The sequence below is a fragment of the Echinococcus granulosus genome (genome assembly GCF_000524195.1).
Source record: "Echinococcus granulosus chromosome Unknown EG_S00018, whole genome shotgun sequence".
Classification (NCBI taxonomy): domain Eukaryota; kingdom Metazoa; phylum Platyhelminthes; class Cestoda; order Cyclophyllidea; family Taeniidae; genus Echinococcus; species Echinococcus granulosus.
In genome coordinates this window covers 203,291-227,697 of record NW_020170398.1, presented here as the reverse complement: position 1 = coordinate 227,697, position 24,407 = coordinate 203,291, and the positions used below count along the sequence as shown (strand labels likewise).

The following is a 24,407-nucleotide window of genomic DNA, read 5'->3' as shown; positions in this document are numbered from 1 at the left end:
ATTGCCAACCGTGTGCCTGCGCACATTGAGCATTAGTTGTGCATAAAAATTGATGTAAACATAATAAAGCCTATAGAACAAAATAAACAACATGAAAATTGACAGTATATGCAAAATGTGAAACAACAGGCTAACATACAATTAAGGTAGAGCATTATCGAAAGGACTGTACTTCAAATAACAAAGAAAATCCGTAAAACTGTACCAAATACACTGCACATCGCCAACCTTGGAATAAATAATAAATTGCAAAACATCTACGTGTGTGACAAAATGATTTATTAGTGTTAAAGCTTTACTCGATCCCTCATTTACTTTTTTCGATTTGTTAATGTTACCACTATAAAATGCGGAAGCTTTGATATGTTGGTATTTTACTGAACCTCGGGCTCATCTTGCCCAACATTTGCAGTTATGGAGGTCCGGCGCAGGACTCCCTACACGTATGATCGGTTCGATGAAAAAGAATTTGTTCACCGCATTAAAAAAGTTGACACTTTTGAGAAGCTACCGCGAGAATGTGTTAATTGTACCAGTAGTGGGGGAGGAGGTACATCAAAAATATTTATTTTATTTCTAGCTTCCATAATTACCTTTGGGGTTATCTTTGTTCTTGTCCTTGCCGAGCTCTCCCAATTCGCAAGTCCTGATGTTAGCTTTCATTATTCTGTAGACAGTTCACTTGAAGGGTATGCAATTTTGTTAGACGTTAGGTTTTAGTGATCTCCCCATCAACATTGATATGGCTATCGCGATGAAGTGTTCTGGTGGGTATATTGCTTCGCATTTATTTTGATTCAGAGGTCTCAATGGATGTGCTCGACTTGGACGGAAATCTCATCAGTTCAAGTTCACAAGTGAAGGTTATAAATAGTAAATTTGAACTACCTTCTCAGCGGGGCAAAATGTTTAAGGTGTCACTGAAGTTGTACTCATTTTGATTTCCTATAGACACTACTAACTTTCCTTGTTTGTGTCAGTTAAAGCGAGAACAAACGAATAACCTCCGAGAGCAGTATCACTCGTTGCATCAATACTTTTGGCTCTCCCATACGGGCGGTGAAGAGTTTAATCTCAGCCCAATGCATCATTTTCGTGAGGATGAGGTCTCAGAAGTCGAGGCCGATGCGTGTCGATTTGTTGGCACGTTTAAAACCAGAAAATCTCCTGGGAATTTGCACATAACAACTGGAAAGTATGGTGCCTCTCTATTATATTGGTTCACTATTGCATCAGTCTATCTTTTTACATTTTTTTTTAAAATAGGGCGCTTGAACTGAATTCAAATGTTCATATTCATATTGCTCCATTGAACTCAAATGGTAGTAAGTTGGAGTTCTTAATCCCTTTCTTATCAATTACAATATCCCTGTTTAATGACTTTACACACTAGATTCGCTCTGAATCTAGCTCATTAGCCTAAGGGGCCTGAGTCTCCCATTCTTAGGTCGCGATTCTGTTCTTTTTCAATAGCGTCCAGTATAATCCGATCAGATCAGTGGAATTTACTTTTCAGCGAGGAACTTTTCGCACAGGATCCATCATCTGTCATTCGGTACGCCACTGGAAAGCTACACTCATCCACTTGATGCCGAAGAGGTCATTTCAGATGATCGTGAGTGAACCATTCTTAGATGTAAACTCGCTTTAGGTACATCAGCCAATTCAATTTTGTGCTTTATAGTGGGAGTAAATTTCAATGTACGCTTGCTAGTTGGTAGTTGAAATTACTAGGACTTCCTAACTCAGAATACGCTTAACTGTAAAATATGGTGCAGATGTGTAGTTAGAAGTGCTTGCGTTTGCACCTTCTTCGCTAATATAATTGGGGGGAATGGGTTTAGCACTGTTATTGGCAAAAAGTGTCTTTGAGTCTAGTTAATTTTCTGTCTTAAACTGCTGGCCCTCTGTCTATTTTAGCTGCTCTAATGTACCAATATTTCATTGAGGTGGTTCCTACCACCTTTAGAACGCGAATAGAGGAGATTGACACCTATCAGTACGCCGTCACTGAACAGGTATGCATTCCGTTCCAATGAAGTATTTTATGGAATAAGTCGAATCGTATGATTATATGACAGTAATAATATCGACTTTTGTTGGGTCGGTGGTTTTGTGCCATTGTGTGTTTCATTTGTAGAAAAAAATTGATATAGCCACTTCCGCTTCGATTTTTCAAACCTTGAATGGTGTGCTGTTTGAGGTAGATCGTTAGAAACATTTGCTCATGATAACTTTGTCAGTATTTAAGTTATCAGTTCGATTATACATGATGTGACAGCTTGGTGATAATGTTCATCGCTGAGCAATAATCTCTTACTTTGATCACGGTCACATTTCCTTTCAGTTTTGCTAATTTAGTTTTGACCTCTTTGATAATCCGAAGGATCGGATTTCTCTCCCACCACTGTGGTCAAAAATAATGGAAGTGGAACTACGTGAAACTTGCGTCCGCAACTCGACGGTATTTTCATTTTAGCGAGTTATAGCACATCTTTTGTGTGATAATTTATGGACAGCCAAGTTTGTGGGGAGATGGCTTTAGGTAGATTTTTGACTAAGCACGTCAGCAAACGCGAACTTATGAACATAGCTATATAGGACCACTTGGCATCCTTTCTCTCGGCAGTCGTCATTTTTTCTATCGGTTGTTTGTATTATCAGAACTAGAGCTATGTATTCAACCTTGACACTGTTACGGTACGCTATGACAAACTATGCCTACACTTATCAGAGCAGCAATCTGATCACTTTTTGACCAGTGACACTTTTGTCTTGTTCAGTACGCCATCTCTGATGCCCCAATTAGAAATGGTAAGCATAGGTTCCTCAGAGAAAATATACCAAATCACGGCGACTATCCCTAACATTCAGTAGCATCACTGTTTATCCATTGTCCATAGATTTTCATCACAGGAGTGTATCGCCCTCCCGATGCAATGACTGTCATCTCTTAATGCTTCGGAGCAAAGGAGCGAGTTTACTCTTCATGGAACCATTCTCAGCACTTTTTTCGACCTCTCATTATCACTATAGGCGCGTTCGATAAACCACAACAACCAGAGTCATGGTGTGCCGGGCGTCTTCTTCCGCTATGACGTCTTCCCAGTGCGCGTAGAAGTTGACGTTTCGGGTGGGAACAGTGCCTCGGTAGTGCGATTGCTGGTACGCCTCTCCGCCATAATAGGTGGTGTCTTTGCGACAGGGAGTCTTCTCTGCCTCCTCCTTCGTGCCAGCATCTCCTTCTGCCTCCTAGCGAGGGATCGTTTTGTGCCTGCCACTGTCACACCCGGGCTTTCCGCCTCTGCTCCTCTCATCCCTGATTCCGACGACTAAGAACCGGCCGTTCTGCAAATCATTGCAAGGTCGCGGGGTCTGGTAGTCACATCCCGCCCTACCCCACCTTAATTTGACATCCGAGTTTAATCTCTTTTACATTTGCTTACTCTATGCCACAAGTATTCCTCCTCATATTTAGCTCGTTATTGTTAATCTCCACTACCGAGTCTTTTATTGCGTTCGTCTGGTTATTTCGGGTTAGTCTACTTATTTCCATCTCGCAGTTTGACTTATTTGCGGTGCTCAATCTCTATTTTCTTGCACTTGGTCCGGATTTTGTGCTTACTCTGTCCCTTCTTGACGAAACTGACACCAAACTGCTGGTCTATTCTTGTTCCTATCTGATTCTACCTCCGCTGCATCCGTTTATTTTTTTTGTATCCTTAGAATTAAAACTAGAAAAACTGTTTTGAAGATAAACTCGGCCCTTAAATTGGAAGGGGATGTTGATCCTTGTGGTGGTGTGTAGAGATGTGTGATGTGCCCCGAGATCGGGTGCTTTAAAATCGAGTAAATCTACTTTGTGATAACAAAAGAAAAATATATGAAAAGGAATCCCATCATCAGTGATGAGTCTTATTTTTGAGAGTGTAGGTACGTATAAAAAGAAATAGGCAGAGGGATAACGTGATTGAGAGCCATCTAACCTTGGTTCGTATTATACTCCTTGAAAACTACTTTTTCGTGTCGTATGTTTGCAAAACTGCCGTCGGCTTTAAATGACAATATGCTACTGATATAGGTATAGCAGATAAACAAATTGCTCGCTACTTCATTCATTTAAGAATGCACCTCAGATTACGACTATAACTTTATATCCGGCGAAGGTGTCTCGGTTCAGAGGCGAAATGCTGGAAACAGCTGTAGTCGCCGTAGCACAGAGATGGTGATAGGAAACGGGATTCTAGTCGACCAACAATGTACTATGAAAAAGCAGACGAGTCTGTTGTTGAAAGCCGTACCGAAGTGGGGTCCTTCATTGTCTTCACTGATACAGCAAAACTTAGGCTATTTCATTCATTTCATGGGGAAAAAAGAAACTGCCATGAGTAGTAATTTCCAATGTAATAATGAGCAATTGTGCCAGAATACATACACCGTAAGGTTAAGGCCAATGCACGATGATAGTAGTGATACGGATAAGTGATGACCATTATGGTAAAAAGGCTGACTGAAGTTAGAAGTCCTCCCTGTAGCTGGTGTCGGAGTCCTGATGACTACACCGACTGCTGCGACGGTGCGACGACAGCTGCTGGTGCGGCTGAGACTGACGCATAGGAGCACGGTGTCGGGCCTGGTGCCGAGTTAGCTTGCTGTTCAGTCGTTGGGCCATCTGAGTGACGCAGCGAGCTGCAGCGTAGGCGCCGCTGCTGGCGGAGGAAAAGTCTTCTAGCTCCGCCTGAAAGGAATAGAGGGGATAAAAGGTAGAGCGTTTTCAACCATTCAGTTTCCACACGCGTGTATGCTATTCGCTTCCCTTAAGCAGTATCAAATCGGAGTCAAAATGTCCTTGTCTTGACTATGTCCGAGATCATTGACACTATTTCGAACACGTCTCCTGTTTGCGATCTAAAGTGCCCTTCAATAGCATCAAACCACATCAATAGAACATCACTGGGTGTGATTAAAATGGTTGAATAGTTTGGAAAATGAGGAGTAGTGGTGTTAAAAATGAAGAATGTCTGATTTACTCGAACATGAAGTTCAACTGTTAATATTGTTACAACTTTATTTTTTGTGCACAAACCCGGTAAAACTAAGCGCTGAAAGAGTTCCCAGTAAAATACACGATTAGCATTGACTGACAGATTTCTTTGATCATGATACCCCTCTTTTCAGTAAATTTTCATATTCACTAAGGCCAAAATAACTCCTCCTGAGTAACCATTCATGATTTTTCTATCCTACGCAAGGAAATCGAGTGGTATTCCTCAAATGGGATTCACAAGTAACTTCAAAGTGTGAAATTAGTCCGGTAGCACAGGCAACTAGAAATATCACCAATAATACTTGAGGGACTTGGGGTTCAAGAAGCTCCACTTTGGCAATTTACTCCTTGAAATTGACTGGGTGAAGGACCAGAACCGACGCCAAGGTAGAGGACAATAAACTAAATCAGACAGCTGCGGTATGATAGTAATCTGCAGTAACACAACAATGCACGTTACCACTTTAAAAATACCGTGAAGTTGCACACAAACTAGTAAGTTATAGAAATAATATCAAACCATATTCTTGATAAACGAGGCAGCCGTTTTGCAGGAATAATAACTCATGACCCTAATTAAACAACAGGAATAAACTTGGACCTTAAAGGTCTATTTTTAATCAACTGTATTCACTAGATCTTGCAGTACTAAATAGCTGCCAATAACAAGCCCTCAAGGTGGTGGATCACTTGGTAAAAGACATAAAGTACACTTGTCCTTCGAAATTTACTCGCCTTTTGCCCTCAGGTCTCTATTTTACTTACTTTCGCTATCGGAGTCCCCAAGGGAGATAAACAGTCGGGGCCTGAAATCGTTTTCGACTTAAAACTACGCCTTTCAGAAACTGAAGTATCGTTATCCTTTGACCAAGAACGCCCTATATCTACTTTGTTGCTTTGAACTCAGCCATTCTGATTGCAATACGCTTCGGTACAACCAGACATCGTAAATGGATAAAGAAAACGTCAAATGTTTGCAATGCCAAGCGCCAAGTATGTGCCAGCAGTAGAGAATCTACGAATAGACCGATGCCACGACAAAAGAAAATTCGAACAGATATTCTGCGTAAACGTACCGCTTGACAACTACTGCTCCGATGGCGGTAGTGATTGCAGGAGCAGCTCGAAGTCGGAATCACGGTGGCGCCACAAGCCTCGTCCTCAGAACTCGATGACGTAGTGTCACCGTGGGAAAGGCTTTGCGATTTTAGAGGAACGTACTGTCGTGTCCGACGATGCGCGCGTTGGGGTATGAGAGGCGAAGAGGTGGCCGGCAAGAGAACCGATTTTCCGGGCGCCCAGGAGCACTGGCTCTGATTTGACCAGCCTCTGTAAGTAGACAAAGAAAAGGGAAAGAGTGTTAAGCAGTTACCCTACATTTTTTAGCACACAAAATACAATAGGATTATTTGTGAAATGGCCAACTTCCATGTAGGATACCAGGTTCGACCGCATCTAGAGCCGCATTTTACTGACAGTTGCGAAAGCGTTTCATGATGCTGCAGACATTTTCTACTTCATATTTGATTTTTTTTGACAAATAAACTCGTGCAATTTTTTATGACGCCTATAATGGAACTAACGCAGTAGCTCAAGACGTTGATGAAATGCCGTTCTGCTGGGCGATTTTAAAATTGAAAATGAGTCAGCCATATGGGGGATCGGGGAATTACAAGCTAGAGGCGGTGGGAGCAGAAGCGGATCCACCCATTTTTAGCTACGCATAACTCCAATTTCACCAATACCGTGTGACAAGCAAAGCAGCTGGACGAGCAAATGAATTTCGTCATGTGAATTAAGGACTTGTGCTAGACAAGAAAGCCTACTTTCCTCCCTGCTGTCGCATTTCAAAAAGAGCATCAGTGCTAAAAGCCAAGACCAGGTTACTAATCAATGCCTCTACAACCGCCTAATATCCTATGAACTTTCAGGTATTGGTAACAACTTAATACGATCTAGACATAAAACTGACTAAAAAAGCCTAAATTTTGTGGAAAGTTACCTTCTAAGTAAGATGAAAATAATGCCTACCCAAGACTTGTTGAAGGCTGGTGGCCAATGGTATTGTAGGCACGGCCTTTTTGCAGCGAAAGCGCTGAACCATAGAGCTCCTGTATTCCGTACACCCGCTCCGTCCATCCATTGTAGCCCTGCTGTACCGGCAATCGAATCGTGGGAGTCTGTCTATACACAGAAAAAGCAAATTTGTCCAGGTGGATGTAGAATGGAATAGGAAAGACGGCTAGCAAGCTTGATAATGCATTTCAAATAATTTTGGAGACTAAGAACACACACACGCACAGACGCCAGCAAGCACATGCAACGATAAACGGCATACAGAGCACAAAACAATACGCTAGAGGGCACTCCAACTAACCTGTACTCATAGATCACTCGTGCTGGCATTGAGAAAGAGTCACTACAGCAGCAAAGTGTATCATAAAACTAACTCCTGATTTATCACATCAAAAGCAAGATTTCGGACTTTGGCAATAGATTTGGATGTCATTTAATAAAGTTACGAACCTTATAGTGCGAGAATGCACTGAAGAATCGAAAGCCTCATTTTCTGAATGTCCAATCGTATTAAGATTGTAGCCACTGCCTCCGCAACTGCCACAAGGGCGGTAGAAGGCCTTCTGACCCGTAGAACTACGACTTCTACGATGGCCGGGTGTGGCAATACGATGGTAGCTGGGGTCCTCAATGCGGCTGGACTGGGGATGTGTTCTGGAGGAGGTGCGGCAGTAGGTTCTTGTTGGACCTGTGGCTAGAGTGCGCTGCTGGGGGATCAGGGAAGAACCGATCACTTTCAATGATGGATTTGTATCGTTGCTGTTGTTGGGAGCAGCTACATGGTGGCGACTTTTAGAAGGATAGCGTGATCGATTGTAGGTGGAGTAGGTGGTATCTTCGTCTGAAGAACTGGATGAGGCTATAAGCAATTGAAAAAGTTGAAGTAGATGACAGCGTCGAATCGGTTATATTTCATCCGGTTGTTATAAATTACTGGCTTCAAGTTTATGCACTGTAAGTACTACTGAGTTATCAATTACCCCTCGATATAATCAACCCTCCATTTATTTATTCCATCGAAAAACCATTTAATCACTAATCAACTCAAAACTACGTGAATTCAACCGCGTCGGATAAATAATCCACTCAACTATCCACTCCTTCGTCAGTTCAATTACTCCTGATCTATTCAACCACTTAAACGCACATAAATCTATTTCTTCCCCAATTCTTATAACATTCAACCGCTCATTCCCCCATCCTCGAATATGACATCCCCTCAAATAAATGCAACTTAAAAACAGATTGGAGAATAATAGGAAACAACAAGATTGCAAGTGAAAGAAAGGGCAAGAAATGGTGGAGATGAATATGCCAAAACTTTTGATACTAATCAGATTACTTCAGAGAACCCCAATTTTGGATGAAGTTCTGCAAAATGTGACTGACAATGCTCTACGCACTCATTGTATGGCATTAACCAGCTCTCCGTCCTATTTCGTAGTAAAACGCAATACCAGCTTTTAGTTCAGAAGGTGAAAAGGGAAAAAACGCGCACATACCTGGAAGACGTAGTTGTCTCACGTTTGTAGAAGAATGGCCTAAGCTTTTTGGCAAACGGCTGAGTGTACTCGCATTCACGCCATTCAAGGGTCGCTGTAACGTTTTTCTGCAACGAAAGTAACGAAAGGGCCTTAGAAAGACTTTAAAGTACTCTTCTTGTATGATACTTATTTTAACTGCAAACACGACTAAGTAGTCTTTCCTTTTCAGGACTAGGCCACTAGGCTCCCACAGCTTCTACACAATGATAATAAGGTCCCTCCAAGGCTTGTACGATCCATAACATCTTCAGCGATAGCTCCAAATACCTTGAAGGATTCTCTCCAAATGTGGAGTTGGAAGAACCCGACCCGGCACCACTTTCGCGGTGTCGCGAGGCAGATGCAGAGGCGGTGGAAGTGAGTCTAGCAATGCCCTTACGAAGACGTAGAATATCCGCTTCCAGTGACATTACATCATCAGGAAGCATCTTCGAGAGTCGGCTGCAGAAGAGGCACTAGTTGCTGAATGCATAGTGTTAAGGGTAAAACACCTGTCTCAACACCGGACAACCTACTTGACGTTATTATCGACATCAAGTTCGTCAGTATTAGTGGTGGTGTCGGAGAGGGAGTTCACTAAGCCGCCCTTGAAAGGCGACGACGACGGCGGCGCGGCAGCAGAGCAGGTGTCGGTGGCCCAAAAACCACTGTCCGATTGCTTTCGCTGCGAGTCGATGGACGCCTCGTTGAGGGGGGCTACAGCGGCTTCGGTGGACCTCTGGCGTACGAGACCACCACGAGAGGCGGCGGTGCCATAGCAACTGATCCCACTGCTTCCACTACTACCTAGGGGAGTCTGTGCCACTCCGCTGTCCGGACTCACCATTTGTCGTGGATTGGTGGGCGCGTCTTTCATCGGCTGAAGATAACCAAAAGTGTTTGTATAAGCGTAAATCATACAGGCTAACCCAAGGGCATCCATGCAATCTACCTTGGAGACAATGGATTGGGAGTAGGTCTGAACGGATGGTTTAGCAGTTAATGCCTGGTTTACTGAAATGGAAAGAACGGGCAATTTTCGAAGTGGTAAAGGAAGTTTGAGGTCAAAAGAGAGCTACAGTAAAGAATGAATTACCACCATTATTGATGCCGTAGTCACTCTCAAACATTTGGCGAAGATTTTTTGGTGGAAATATAACGGAAGACTGGGCGGAGTATCGGTCTGACAGCTGAAGCATCCTCTAAAATAATAAAAAAGACCATTGAAAAGTAATGCCCATTTTGAGGTTTAGAGATGACAAATAAATTGTTTGACATTTGACCTGCATCAATGATTCAACATTTTTCCAGTGACCGGGAATAGTTTTGAGCTTGTTGTAGCGAGCGAGAAGTCGAGAGAAATGGGCTTCTGCTGCCTCCCGCGAGTCTGTAGCAGACATGGGGAAAAGAAAAAGTTATATATTAAAAATTCTACTATGGGTTCGTTGTTTGAGGTTTCATAAAACCAAATCAACCCCACTCCCTTGGGAAAGGTCAACAGATCAGGGTGTGAGGTAGCTAAATCGATTCATAGTAAACACGACCAAATCATCGAAACATGGCTATGCCTCCTTTGTGCGCTTTTGTGCATTAATTCTTCACCAGCTGAAGACAAATTAGCGACCATGATTCAGAGCTATCTACTCGAGACCTCTTGAAGTAACTCGAAGAGATTCCATAAAAACCTTTTTCTGAGAAACTGGAAGGATTGGGTGGTCAATACGAAGTCCTATTCTTACTCCTACAGAGCAAAACCCCATAAGAGATACCGTTGCAAAACTCGCCCGCGGAAAAATGTTCACTTTAGCTAGGATAAAAAGGAAGGAGATACTACCTCATCCTCATACTTATTCCACGTACTCCCTGGTAGCAGTTTCCAAAGTGATATCCTATTTTCTCGGCATTAAAAGACATTCACAATTCTGTCGATTCATAAGTGAATTAACAGTTGGAAAATAAAAGTGCGGTAGAAACAAGGGTAGCTAGGACTAGGTCTTTTCTTGGACTCTGGGGATAAGATCTTTTAAAAACCAGAATGCACATGCTTACGTACTACTGGAAAAGCTAGGTGGATTGTCATGGTAATTATTCAACATAATAAAAAGTTCCAAGCGCCGTTTTGCAGTTAGACTTTTACTATAAAAAACAAACATATTTGGTTACAGCAGATGTCCTAGAAACGGCACATGTCAAAGTAATACCCATGTAATAGATTCCATTTACGTGGATACCTTTTAGAAAACAGCATAATGAACATATACAATTTTCACAGTTCAGTAGGGAACAATTGAGTCAACAGCAAACTAAGACATGCAGGAAAAACGCACTTGTAAAAACGACGTAGGAATAAACGCCAAACCACTAGGCAACAAAGAATAAGTAACTCTTCGCACAAGCGACAGGTGGGAATACATAATATCAAGAAGAAATTCCCACAGATCCTTATTAAAGACAGTAGCATCACTTCGTCTAGGGGACAGTAATTAAATCCTCCCCAAGTAGCACAAGTACCTTCTTGTTCTCTGTCAAGCAGAACACACACACCTCCAAACATTCGAAAATACAGACAACGCCGTGAGGATTATAAACATCAAGAGTCTATAAAAGACGCTAGCAACATCACCTTGCAAACTAGAAGGCACGTTCTATTTTGACTCCAAAGTGGTTAGACAAAGCGCCCTGTTCGAATAGATCAGTAGAGAGCAGAAAACTGTAGAGACATTAGTGGAAACACCACTCGAATTCACACAAAGCTCTCGAAAATAGGGGAGGGAGAGGAATGCACGAATACATAACACCTCTAGAAAAAATCCAGGTAGCCTTAAAAAAGAATGATAACGTAACCTTAAAAAGTATTTCCTGCCCCGATTCTGAGGTGCAGGCGATAAATAGCTTATCAACAGGCCGCAAATAATTTATGTAGAAAATGGATAAAAGCGCCGAGGAAGCACACACCCGCGGAGGCAGCAATGGTAGCAGCATCGACAGCTCCTGGATGGGCCGAACCGGATGGTGAAGACGAGCTCTCGTGGTGCGAGGCTGCAGGGCCCGAAGAGTTGATACCAGTGGCGGTGGTGGGAACGCCAGTGTAGTTCGTGTTAGCCGAGGCGGATCGGCGGGAATCCACGAGGCTAAGGGAGGAGGGACGAGGGGGTGTAGTGTTGTCACCATCGTCATCTAGCGTACACTCCAATGCTAGTTGCAGCCGCTGCGACAAGCGATCGAGGCGAGAACCGATCATGGCCTGACTATCGAACAGACCACCTGAAATGGGAGACCCAGAAGTTAAAAATAATTGCATCAAATTTTAGCTATGGTTGCAGTAACAATTAAATCGGGAATGGGCCACTGTAGTCGAAAAACATCTGTAAGATTGCTGTAAGGCAATAAAAGTTGATAGGAATTCAAATATCAGGTAAACCCCGTGTTGCAGTAAGCTCACAATAATTCGGGTGGGCGGTTAGATAGCGCTGAAAGCAAACACTGCGAAATTTTACCATATTGGTGCATTAAATTAGACCGCTTTCGGTCGACCTCAAAAAACACTATTAAAATAGTCTTTTGAGTGCAGTTCGATAATAGAGGCTACAGAAGAACCGCACTAAAATTGATAAGATATATCACTAGCCTTCCAATTAGACGCCTTCCTGTCTTGATGCAACTACAAGAGATCTTCATTACCGATTCGCGGATGGTTCCAACTCGTCCAACAACTGCTACGGTGTCCGGGGCAAAAGCAGAAGCGTTATGGCTTAGAATGAAAATAAGGTGAAGACTGTGCAGAATAAGGGCAGCTGTTTTTATCATGTGACATTAGGTCTTAATTATCAAATGATTCTACCCACAGGATTTACGTCAATTTCCAAATCGTGTTATTCATTCATGCTTTTAAAGTTGCAATGCATTTGTGATGGCTTCGAAGACGGTTCAAGTATTCGTACACCATTAACAGAATTGTGTACTCGATACACGAGACTAACACATCCTCAAATAGGTAACTGCTTAAAGCAAAGCTTATTTTCCATTTGCCAGAAAAACTCGTCTTTCACCATCATCAATATCAATGAATCGGCGACCGAGAGACAGCAACATGGCGCGCAACTTTTAACGCTTTTTATAAAAAAAGCAGTTAAACGATCCAGAAACAAGAGCGATTGTTATTAAAAGAGCGATTAAGAATTTATTCTTTCGTAAGATAGGGCAATATCCACCCAGTATCTGAAACTTAGAAAAGTGATTTCCAAAAGCAACCGATGAGTTAGCGCGATTGAATGAAATGGCTCGCTTACCACCGGACCATAGGTACTGTCCAGCTTGGTACCGACGTTGGAGATCCTCCAAATCACGATGAGCCGCAGCGATTGCTTCTTTTCGGTGGTCATCAAAGGGACGCACCTCAATGGCATTCAGACGTTCATGAACAGCAGCGAGGGAGGCGTTCAATTGGTCTTCGAGGGACTTGGCTGCTTCCTGCGTGGCAAGATTGACATTTGCTACGGGCCGATGACTTACTGTAATAAATATACACTATTTAAATATATATTAGTAAGAGGTTCATAACCAAATTAATGGGGATGGAAATTGGATTGAATAATTTTCCCCTAAAATAGATGAGAAAGTGAACAGAAATTATGAAGAAAAACTCGAATCTGACGAGTCTGTGGAAGAGTGGTCTAGTGCTTTGCCGATATATAGGTCACAATAGCCCAAATACCCTATTCAAGGGGAAAATGCCAAAGCAAGGTAGCGAAAGCCTGGCTGCCGCCGTAATCATGGAGGTATTTACATATGAAGGTGTAATTCCAAAAAAACATGGATCTTAGCAGGATTTAGTAATAAATCAACGAGAAAACCCGGTACTTTATAAAAGGGGCACCACGAAAGGTGTTCAAAAGGTTTTCTTTCCAGTTTTTTGTACCTTTATTAGAGGGGAGGTAGTATTAAATGATACTGTCTTAAGGTGTCACACAAGTAACTCAATCTGACGATAGCAAAGTTATGAAGTTGATATCAACTGATGACAAAAGGAGCTGAAGAACAAAGCACGCAATGGAAGTATCCATAACCTATATAAAATGAGGGGAAAAGGGCACTAAGAAAGTTTATAGCAAACGCATTGTGGACATAATATTAACATCTATTTTTCAAATAGATGGATTAACCGTAACAAGCGCAAAGTAAAGGGGAATGAGACGCGTGTTCTATTCTAAAGAAGATCATTTGCAAGGGTATCCTCTTTGCAAGACAGCATTCTATCCCACGTCGCAGCCCACACAAGACTCCAAGATAATTAAAGCGAGGGATTATGGAACATTTAACGTTCAACTTTTCATCTGATGAATTAAGAAACCCAACTTTTCGCTGATACCAGTAAGAAGCTGGCGTGACGCTGAGAAATAGTAGTAAACAATCAACCTTTGCTTAGACTGACTCTAAGCACCAGTTGTGGGTACGGTTGGGCTTAGGGAATCACCCTTCTGGTCACTGTATAATGCGTACAAACAGGTGCAAAGTCCAGGGGATAAGCCGAACTAGAGTAAAAACGGGTGTTTGAGGGATTTGCACCTAACCTTCGGAACATTGTGACACGAACCCACCTGCTACTCTCCGAGATAACTTGTGTAACACAGAGGGGCAGTGCCGAATTAGGGACAATTCAAGACTACCCTCGTCGTAAACATGGGCGTACATACACGCAAGCACAAACTGTGCGGTGGGCAGTGAATTAATGTGCGATTTAATAAACAGATAAGTGCTAAACACTACCTCCGTCGAAGTCAGCACCGTCATCGCCAGAAGAGGCGGTATTGTTACCATTTGTAGTATTATTGGGGGAAGACTTGGAACATTCAAATCCATCGTTCAAATGGTTTTGTCTGAAAGCAAAAACAGTCATCTTAATACATTCGCTACCAGCGTCACCTATACGCGACACTCAGATTTCCTTATCCAAGCCTGCGGTTATAAATATGTGACAAGTTCTTTATTGTTTTATGGCAACTAGCTGAGCTGAAAACCGCGAAATAGACGTTGGATGATCTTGGTCCGCGAGTAAATATATATATTTAATTCTAGGGTGTCACCATACCATAAAGATGAAACGTTTGAGCTGTGGTGGTCCTCTTCCTAAATGCACCGCAATCGATGGTAGTAAAGTCAAATGAAGAAAAGCTGAGACACGATTTGACCTCATGGAGCGATAGATATGACGTGAGAAAGCCAGGCTCTCCCACTAAAGGTCCGTGACCTAGGCGCCAAAATTAGTTGCTATCGCATCAAGGGCTACAATTATAGAGGAAATGCGATTAAAGGGCGATTAGATGTGCATTTTAACAAAAAACTGTGGATAAGATGAGAACTTGCGTCACAAGAATGTGGCACAACTAGGCTAGGCCTCAGATATGAGGATGTATTCATAAGTTAACATCTAATCACATCGGCAATCACTCGTTTGATAGTAAAGAATATCTCTTACGATGGGAGAAACTGATAACAAAAAGGTCGAAGAAAAGTACACAGGAGGTTAGCATGAGGTGACCAGATAAGCACACGAGGATATTCAACACGAAAGCATGGTGGCTAAAGAAAGTTTTTCCAAAAGCTTTATTCGCCAAAATAATCGAAAATGCAACCCTACAATTGACGACTTTTTCCCAGTTAGAAGTGTATTCCGACTTTTAGCAAATGCTGTACCTTTTGAAGATACGAAAAAAAATGAAAAACACTTCCAGTCACCTTCGACTTCATCTCACCTTTGTTCTAACATGTCTCTTAATTGTCCCATATAATGAGATGATAACCACTTGGAGGGATCTTATTAGACGAATGCAAAGAAAGACATTCACTCACACTCTTCTCCCACTGCAATAACAATCCCAAATCATTCTAACTAATCGTAACACGTAATTTACCACCAGTAAGTGTAAAAATTCTTAAATGCAATATCTCTATCTTCAGTGATTCATAACCAGGGTCACAGTCTTCCCAAATGCCAGACTACAAATTTCACGAGAAGCTAGCTTCTTGTGCCTTGCAAACCGAGAACAGCCCGATTCGCAAAGCAGACAAGCTGCAACCACATCCACCGGGTCCAACAGACACAATGGATTTCGAAATAGAAATGCTGGTGATAGACTGATCAGGTTTGATGGTCACCTAGTACTAGTTAGCTATGCAGTGATGCGTGGAAACGTAACTTGCTTACTAGCGATAGCAAAGCACCGAACATAACCATGAATAATCACTCGGACATGAAAATGGTAGAAGGAGAAATGGACATAATCAACATTAAGCAGGTCGAAAGGCAGTGTTCAAGGAGGGATCACTGCACTAGCAAGTTCTAACTCTCCGATAGAAACAGATACGAGGCAGTGGCGAATACACTTTTTGGCAAAGGAAGCAGTACACCCGTTTTACTTTTAGCGGGGGAGAAAGATAAAATAGTGACGGGACACTTTCACCTAACAGAAAAGAATAAGGCGTGGGATGGATAAAATAGTGCAGCCTATCAATTTAGCCCAGGAAGTTAGATACTTGCATACTATTGCTACCAGCGTAACGGAAAAAAAAGAATAGGCATTTACATCATCTGAAAAACAGATAAGAATGAGTAATAGCGAAAGTGCCTCCATGAACAATTCAGAAGAAAAAACAAATAACATACATACCACTTATGCCATAAGCCTGAAGCAAATCAACTTAGAGGCGCCACCTCAGTCAAGCCTTTCAACTTCACGCATTAGTGACTCAGGTTAAACTGAGGTCAGGTCAGTAGACTGCGCAATCAAGCAATCAAATCCTGAACGATAAAAAGAGACCTAGCCTGCTTACTCAGAATGACAGATCGAAGAGGAGAGAGGCATGAGATGGACCTGCGGTTGCATGCTAGCCCTCTGATTATAGCTCGGAGAGCCATACAACAGTGTCAGGGTCGATTTGTCGCGAAGGCTCATGACGGAGCCAGAGACATGAGGTTGATGCGGCCTTTTGGATAACGATGCTGGGACGCAGGTATCCAGAGAGACAGAGGTGAGTTTCCGGCCACGGAGGGTGTTAAATGAAGTGTTACTGGGAGTGGTGGGTAGAGTTGGCAATGGTGTCGAGTCGTCGCAACCGACTTTGGCCCGAAAGCGCAGATGATCGATGGTCATTTCAGCAGCTGCGTGCTTGGCCAGGAGATTGTCATAATAGCGCTGCAACTGCTGGATGTAGTCTTCCTGGTGCTTACGCGTCGCCTTCTCCTGCAACAGGATCATCCACACATGTGTACTGAAGCGCTGTTCAGTCGGTCTCTAAAGTGTGGGACTGCTATACGGAAAGTGGTGACCAGCCGAATCATGTCCACATGTTCAAAAATTGCAAGTGTTGTTATTGTTACAATGTATTTAGCAGGTGCGTCGCTATGGTTCAGGTGCCTAGTGTTATGACGAGTTCCACATTGCAGCTCAAAAAAAGCAATTACCCTCAGACCAAGAAAGTCCTACTCGTGACGCGACCCGTATGATAACCAAAGACACCAAGACAATGTTTTTTTTTAAGTGTTATTAGGAGTTTAAGTGCCAATTAGGCCCTTTTACATGTTCCAGAAACGTTGACAACGGTAAATTAATAGGAACCTTTGGTGAGATTGTTCAACGCCCAAGCGAATAAAAAGGGCGGTTCAGCCACCAAGTGAAAAGACTCTTAATGTCCCGGCATAATTCGCCGCAATGACTTTTGTTACCAAAATGGACTTACAACAGCCATACAATTGTCAACATGTAATGAATAGATGTGTATCAATCGAACAGGAGTTCTTTCTATTGCATTGTATTTTGAAATTTACCGTGCCTGATGAACCAGGTGGATGTGGTTTCAGTTTGTCTGCTTTGCAAACTGAGCCGTTCCTGGTTTCAAAACTTGAAGGGCTAGCTTCTCGGCAAATTTGCAGTCTGGCATTTAGAAAGGCTTTGATATTGGGTAGAAAAATTTACCATCAGGTATGTTTGAGAAATTAATTTAATCCCAGTTCTGAACCACACAAAAAGGATGTATCACATTTTGGAAGCCCCTCTACACTTGCCAGTGGAGAATTACGTGTTGCTACTGGCTAAAATAATTGTAAAGGACAACTTTCACTATTGTTTAGTCTAGTAATTTAATGGATTTACATCCCAAATAAAGTGGGGGAGTCAAGGCGAATGAGCCCCGTACATATGCACAGGTGACGACAAGCAACTACGACTTTTTACCCTGGACAGTCGTGCGTCAAACAAGCAGTCGGGAAATACGCAACGCAGAAACGTATGGGAACGGAGCTAAATTTTTCTTGGCTATAAAAGACGGAACTTCCCTAAAAAGTTGGATTCGCAGTAACATTGCACCCCATTGGTGGTAAATTCGACAAATAAAATGCTTAATCCTCCCTCTCCTTCCCTGCAACTACCAAACTTTCATTACGACAACCAAATGAACTCATTAGGTTGCCTTATAAAGACTAGGGTTACATCAACCACTTTTCCACGCATGTCACTAAGTTAATGGTGAGGATTAGGCTTTACGCAGGCAACAATGCCCCAGCATTTCAAAAGCTATGAATTACACATTTTTTGAGAAACCACCCAACCATCGACGCAATGAGACACGGACTTTGCAAATGAACAACCTAAAAAATTGACATGCTAAACCTAACATCCATTTTATTACGCCAACTTAAAACTTGCTATTAGCTCTATGAAAACGAAAGCGCAAATCAACTTTAGCATGGATTGAATAGTAAATTCAGTTCCCATGTGCTGCACCGGTGAATTTTGGCGAGATCTTTGCTTATTTCATTGGATAGTGGTTTGACTATGAGGGAAAAAGGATGAATCAGATGAGCGAGTGCACTGTGGATGAATCAGTGGTAGGTTTTTGTGACAGGTCAACAACTGTCAAAGTACCCCCCACTTCCTTTTACGAAAAAACCCCTAGATTTGCAAAACGTGCACTCGCTCTCCGTTGCATTTGGCACACATGCTTTGGGAAGGAATTGACAAAAATGTTGCAGATGTTTGAGAAAATCTGTACCATAACACCAGGGGTTTGCGTAAGTTTTTTTTCCCATTTACCCAGCCTCTAGGCTGTCTGGAATACCCCTCCTAAAAGACATCTCTAACAACCAGATATTAATGGGAAAGTTAACCATATGCATTGAATTCCCATAATCTCCCCTTTTTTATGTAAGAATTAAAAATTACTACAATAGTCACCAGCTTGACACCGGGAAAGGTTTTCGGACTTTGTATATTACCGTGAGAATCCCCTTGTTTTATATTGCCTGTACGGTATAGACGTAAATGAAAGAACTTTCTATGATAATTTAGGCCTTATGATCTAAAATTGTTGGACCGACACACCTAAGGCGCCGTTGAGAGAAGTCCTGAAAGAAATATGCTGGTATCTACAAATAAGGGCGTTATGACCTACACGTTCGAATAACTAAAGAATGTTTTGCATGCAGCCAGAACAGGTATAATAGCGGTTTTGCCAAACAGTCTTCTGTCAATGTTTATGCGATGATAATGTTAATAAAACTCAATAACGGATTCCAATGTTGTACAAACTAGGACTTTGCATGCAAGCATTTTCCGAGTTACATATATCGTAATTAATTACTAGTTACACATTTGCCAATTTTCTTAAGTCAGGTCAAAATAATGCATTACTGTAACGAATGTGCTTAACAGAAGCAGTAGAGAAAACACCACTACGAGAAGTACAAGTTTTTAAGCATGCCACATGGAAAGATCACGCTTAAACATAGCAACCATGGTGTACCCACCCATATGAGGGTCATGCACAAAAAAACTCCGGATACAGATAAGGCAATGAGAATGGTTTCACTTAACGGAATCACAAACACCTGCAAAGACGATAGAAGCAAAAAAACATCCAAGATAAAATCTACTGATCTGCCTGAAAACCGTACTTGATTCAGTTGAAACTGGAGCTCCCGTAGTTTGGACACGTTCTCCGAAACCCCCAAATCATTGGCATCAGAGCTTGGATGTTGGACAAAAGCCGTTCTAGTAGAAAAAGTAAAATGAAGCCAGACTTACTAGAGTATCTTTTTTGCATCAAACGACTTTAATGCAGAGCTTATGGGCCAGCGAAATCATGAGGTGCAATAGGGAGGAAGTTAAAGACAGGCGAATTATGTGTCAAGTTAGAAAAAACAAACTCACGTTTCACACTTGAGCGTAAAGAGTAAATAGTGGTTAACAATGGAGGGAATGCTTGAACATGTTGTAAATGCCTTGAAAAGTAAATGCCAGTTACCCAGAATTGATGTTCAAGTTACCATTGTTCTAATGCACATTAGGAGAAAAAAAAATGACATTCTGACGCGCAAAGATGTAACTTATTGTTTAGTGTCAGCCACTACTTTTCAGTGTGTACACCTACACATACATTTGTTACTATACCGATGACTAACCGCGAAAGGATGCAGACACACGATGGCGGACATTAAAAGATGGGTAACATTTACGAGCAGCGCAAAGCCGTTGCACGGCATAACAACAAATTGCGTCCTTTTCGTGGGCAAAATGTGGCCCCACAAGCACTCGAGTGCGTACGCACACCATGGCAACAAAATAAGCTGCCCTCCTCCCTCCTCCAGTCCATTTCACACTGCGGTGCGAAAGATAGTTTTGGGTGAAGAAGGGCAATGGTGTAAATAGCGTGCGTGTGAGTCACGGCTGCGTATCAATTCTGTTCATTTTGGGCCAGTTACATGGTGATTCACAGCAAAAAAAAAAACACCCCTTACGGCGAGGCCTCGAGAGAGGGCCCAGACTTCGTGAACTGAAACGTTTCAGTCTGTTGCGGTTGCTACCCTTTATCAATGATGATTAATGACCCAAAACAAGTAGCATGGCTGGGGTTATCACAAGTGGAATCAAATTTACAGGGTCGTGCGATTTACGGAAGCAGGGTTCGGCACTACTGAAGATGCGATGAACCGCATGGGATTCACGTATGGACCTGGAGCAGAGGGCAGTGGTCCACTAAACGCAGGGTGTGAATCCAGAATTCAGAATTCAGAATCACGTTCATGAAAACCATTTAGAATTGTCAGGAAATTAGCACCCGATATTGGAGCAAAATTAAATTCAGACCCTGTTTTTTTGCAGAAAACTTTCGTCGATGTTCGGTTTTCATTGCTAACGGAAACGGCAACTTGTGTCCAGGGTATTTTCATAAACACGACAACAATTATCCTGCACGCGTAACCCTGAGGATTTAACGAGATGTCATGCCTCTCGACTCCCCATTTTCTGGACTAACGTTTCTGATTCATTGACTAACATCACCGATGGCTGAAAAAAACGTTCCATTGAACCACACCCGGCCGATACAATGGGCAACTATACAAGATACAACTCGCTTAAAAGAACGTTACTCACTACTAGAAAGGGTAATGGGTGCGTATAAAACAGTAAAAATAACAGAAGAAGCATTGTCAAGTAGTGGGTTTCAATTTGGTCTCACGGGAAGGAGATAACGATAAATAATCACATTGCTTAGATCTTGGCACAAACTAATGCGGGAGGGAAGATGCTATCGCCTCCAAAAAAAATCCGCGAAGGCTGACTCATCGTGATTCTATTATGTGTGCAAAGGAGGGAGATCAGCGACTTTTCGCAGGCACACAGGTGCGTCCAATCGCATCGTTCAGAAATACACAAACCGGACGAGTTTCTTTTTAAACGAACTAAGGACGCTTCAATGCACCAATCACTCGTCAAAGCCCAAACTAAGGTTAAAAGCAGAAAGTAAGAAACTCACTTATTGGAGAGATCCGACGGCTTTGTGGGACGGGGAGCCTGGCAGCCACTATTGAGAGTGACCTCCGATTGAGCTACCGTTGACGTAGTGACCTCGATAAGGTAAAAAAACACTTACAAAATAGTTATAGAAGAGAACTTGCTATAACGGCTTTCAACACGCGACAAGTCGAAAAAAGGCAAACGAGGCGAGTCTACATACGCCACATGGCTCCAAAAGCAAGTAGTTGCTGGGCGACGACAGTAAACAAAACGCCATATTAGAATTAAGAACGATTAAACCGAAACAAGGAGAGTGAGATGGGGAATAATATGAGCTAATCTCCTAATCTCAGAACCAGCATATGATATGACGACGAGCCGAAATACACTCGTAACAAAATCCTTAACGTGATAGCGACGAACCAGAATTGAAGACAAATGGGGCTAGCAAATATCTCGAGAAAAAAATGACACTTTTAGATTTAGTCATAAACCCTGAGATGTACCAAAATGATGAACTTGCACTAAACATTAACAATGTGTATCAAAAATTGCACCGCTATAGTTAGTCCAGGGCAATGCAAAATAAACAAAATAATTTTAATGCGTTCAATTCACTAATTTAAACGACAGGCTTTTGGATATAACTAAGTGCAACACTTCACGTGGATTAGTAGGCGTACAAAATATGCAAATATGTGAAATATCCCAAGATTAACCGGCTTGACATTTTGAGCTTTTATTACCGCGTCCGCATCCTACACAGCAGACACCTCTGTTTCACAATACCAAGATACTGACAATCCATATCAAAAGCGATGTAACAGCGCCTGCACAGCCAACCGCATTGTTGCATCGAAGTTATAACCAGAGCTACAGGATGGCAGGCACCGGGATGGCTACTACAGAGTCCCAAGGGCGGAACCATCCACGTACATGGAGCGAATGGGCATTAGAATGACGTGGCATACACTCATTGCTCAAAAGTGCTACTTACTCTAAGCAATGGAGTAAGGAAGCAGCGACGAGCCACGCCTGACTCTCCTATTAAACGTCGACAAAGTTCCTACTTTATCAATGGTATAGTACTCCATCTGCAATAACCACTCCATTTCAACTTGTAGTATTCCACAGAGTTAATTAAAATGAATTAGATGGAGGAATCGTGTATGTGTGAAAGCGACTGGACCCTATTTACACCTTATATGTAATAATTGTGTTTGAAGCCACCCATTCATTCCAGGGTCAAATGCAATGTGGGAAAACAGACAGTTGGCTAAAAACAGGAGGGATTTGAGAACACTTACAACAGATTTTTCAATGAACTCGAAAACTAACATTTAATATCTGAAATAAATGAGGAGCATACCAATATGCGCAATCCATTGTACCACGAGTCTGTATGGTTATCAAAGGAGACGATATTTACCCATCTTAACAGTTTTTCGCATGAGTGAATTCCCATAAGCTTATCGAAACAATTTCACTTAAGTGAGCATTCGAGAGTTGAATCGAAAATACCCTATCTTAAGTACTAACCAAAGTAAAATTAAAAAGGTGTTTTGAGATAACCGTGTTTGTTAGCTGGGTAACTAATGCTTCAAAATAGAAAGATTTGCCGAGCACATCAGTACAAAGCGCCTATACGAATGGGCCAGGAAAGTTACTGTATTACGTTTGACAAGTATGCTACTCACGTCGTCAGACCCATTGATATTCTGCGAATGAGCTGCAATGGGATGGACTAAACGCACGTCGGAGAATCCTTTGCCCATTTGGTCGGGAGGAATCCACTCCACACCATCAGTTATCATCTGATTCACAACCGAGTCGTAAGTGACAATAGGGTCTTCAATGGACAAAGGATGGGCATTGAGAGGATTCAAGGTCTCAATCGAATCAGATTCAAGTCTCTGAAAAATAAAAAAAACTATTCAATGTACGTGCCCAGCCAAACCGGGAATGCAACGGAAAAGTTATTGCCAAATCTTTCATGAATTAAAGCGTAAAAACGAATTTGAGCCAATAAGTTGGAGGGAAAGAAAAACAGGCAACGAATTAAACACCAAAAGGAAATTGTCAGTCGTGGTTCTAAAGCCTAAATTCATAAATGCAAATGTCCGCCGACTACTCTACTTAGACAATCGAACTAGTCATTGACTGATCCAAAGGTCCAGCCGGGCAAGGTAGTGAAGAAGCAGTCATCTCCCTGATCGAACCAATTGTCTGAGAATAACCGGAACTCGGAGTTGAGCTGGAATTGTTGGTAACATGTAAGATGGCAAACAACGAATGGTATTTTCAACGGAAGAAACAGTACACATTGAATAGTTTTAATATCCCGTAAAAAATGGCGAAACGACAAGGAGGTGCGGTGAAATGTTAGCAATTAATGGATAATTAATTAATAAAAGGCACATATTTGGACGTACTGTAGCGGAATTTCGAGAATGTGGGGAAAATTCAAGCGGGATCGCGTCAATTTCCGCATCGATAGCAGATTCAATTACATTAAAATCATCAAGTAAGCTGCTATCAATGTTATTTTCCAAACTTGTAGAGGAAGCGTCACCTAGATCTTGCATTAAGGAACCTGTGGACAAAAAGAAGACCATAAAGGACTGGCGCTGCATTGAAATTCGACAAAAATGACAACAGAGTGAAATACTGCCTAGAAAAGTAATCCAGATTTCAGGTGCTTAAAATTTGAAAGGAGTCAGAAAACTCAAAGATAGTGAAACACAGCAAAGAATTAAAGGATAGCAGAAGGATTAGCTAAAATTGTAATAAAGTTATGCGTTTTATGAAGCCACATAGTCCATGCGGGAGGGATTACCACCCAAGAATACAATAGAGCAGACTATACTCTGGAAAACAGGTGCATTCAGATGCTCTAAAACAGGCGCTGGAAAGGATGGCAAATCCATCTAAATGCTAAGTAACAAAAACGACGAAGCTGATTTTAACAGC

The 24,407-nt window shown here is 42.1% G+C and overlaps 2 protein-coding genes across 2 annotated transcripts; one reads left to right on the top strand and one right to left on the bottom strand. All coding sequences in view use genetic code 11, as the record gives it.

The window, feature by feature from the left end:
- Window positions 1–414: 414 nt before the first annotated feature.
- On the top strand, window positions 415–3,336 carry EGR_03434 (Endoplasmic reticulum-Golgi intermediate compartment protein 2; the record flags this gene model as incomplete). The annotated part of the gene is made up of 8 exons (XM_024492683.1): window positions 415–550; window positions 581–689; window positions 721–767; window positions 802–863; window positions 981–1,195; window positions 1,536–1,615; window positions 1,921–2,018; window positions 3,037–3,336. The coding sequence occupies 8 exons, from the start codon at window positions 415–417 to the stop codon at window positions 3,334–3,336; spliced, it is 1,047 nt and encodes a 348-aa protein (XP_024352816.1).
- A 1,180-nt stretch (window positions 3,337–4,516) lies between these two features.
- Window positions 4,517–24,022, bottom strand: EGR_03433 (KIAA1968 protein; the record flags this gene model as incomplete). The annotated part of the gene is made up of 18 exons (XM_024492682.1): window positions 4,517–4,738; window positions 6,124–6,376; window positions 7,079–7,231; window positions 7,574–7,982; window positions 8,626–8,732; window positions 8,935–9,108; window positions 9,183–9,526; window positions 9,599–9,660; window positions 9,743–9,848; window positions 9,930–10,033; window positions 11,602–11,910; window positions 12,936–13,157; window positions 14,413–14,522; window positions 16,477–16,886; window positions 19,595–19,691; window positions 21,457–21,548; window positions 23,135–23,350; window positions 23,870–24,022. The coding sequence occupies 18 exons, from the start codon at window positions 24,020–24,022 to the stop codon at window positions 4,517–4,519; spliced, it is 3,543 nt and encodes a 1,180-aa protein (XP_024352815.1).
- Window positions 24,023–24,407: the final 385 nt, after the last annotated feature.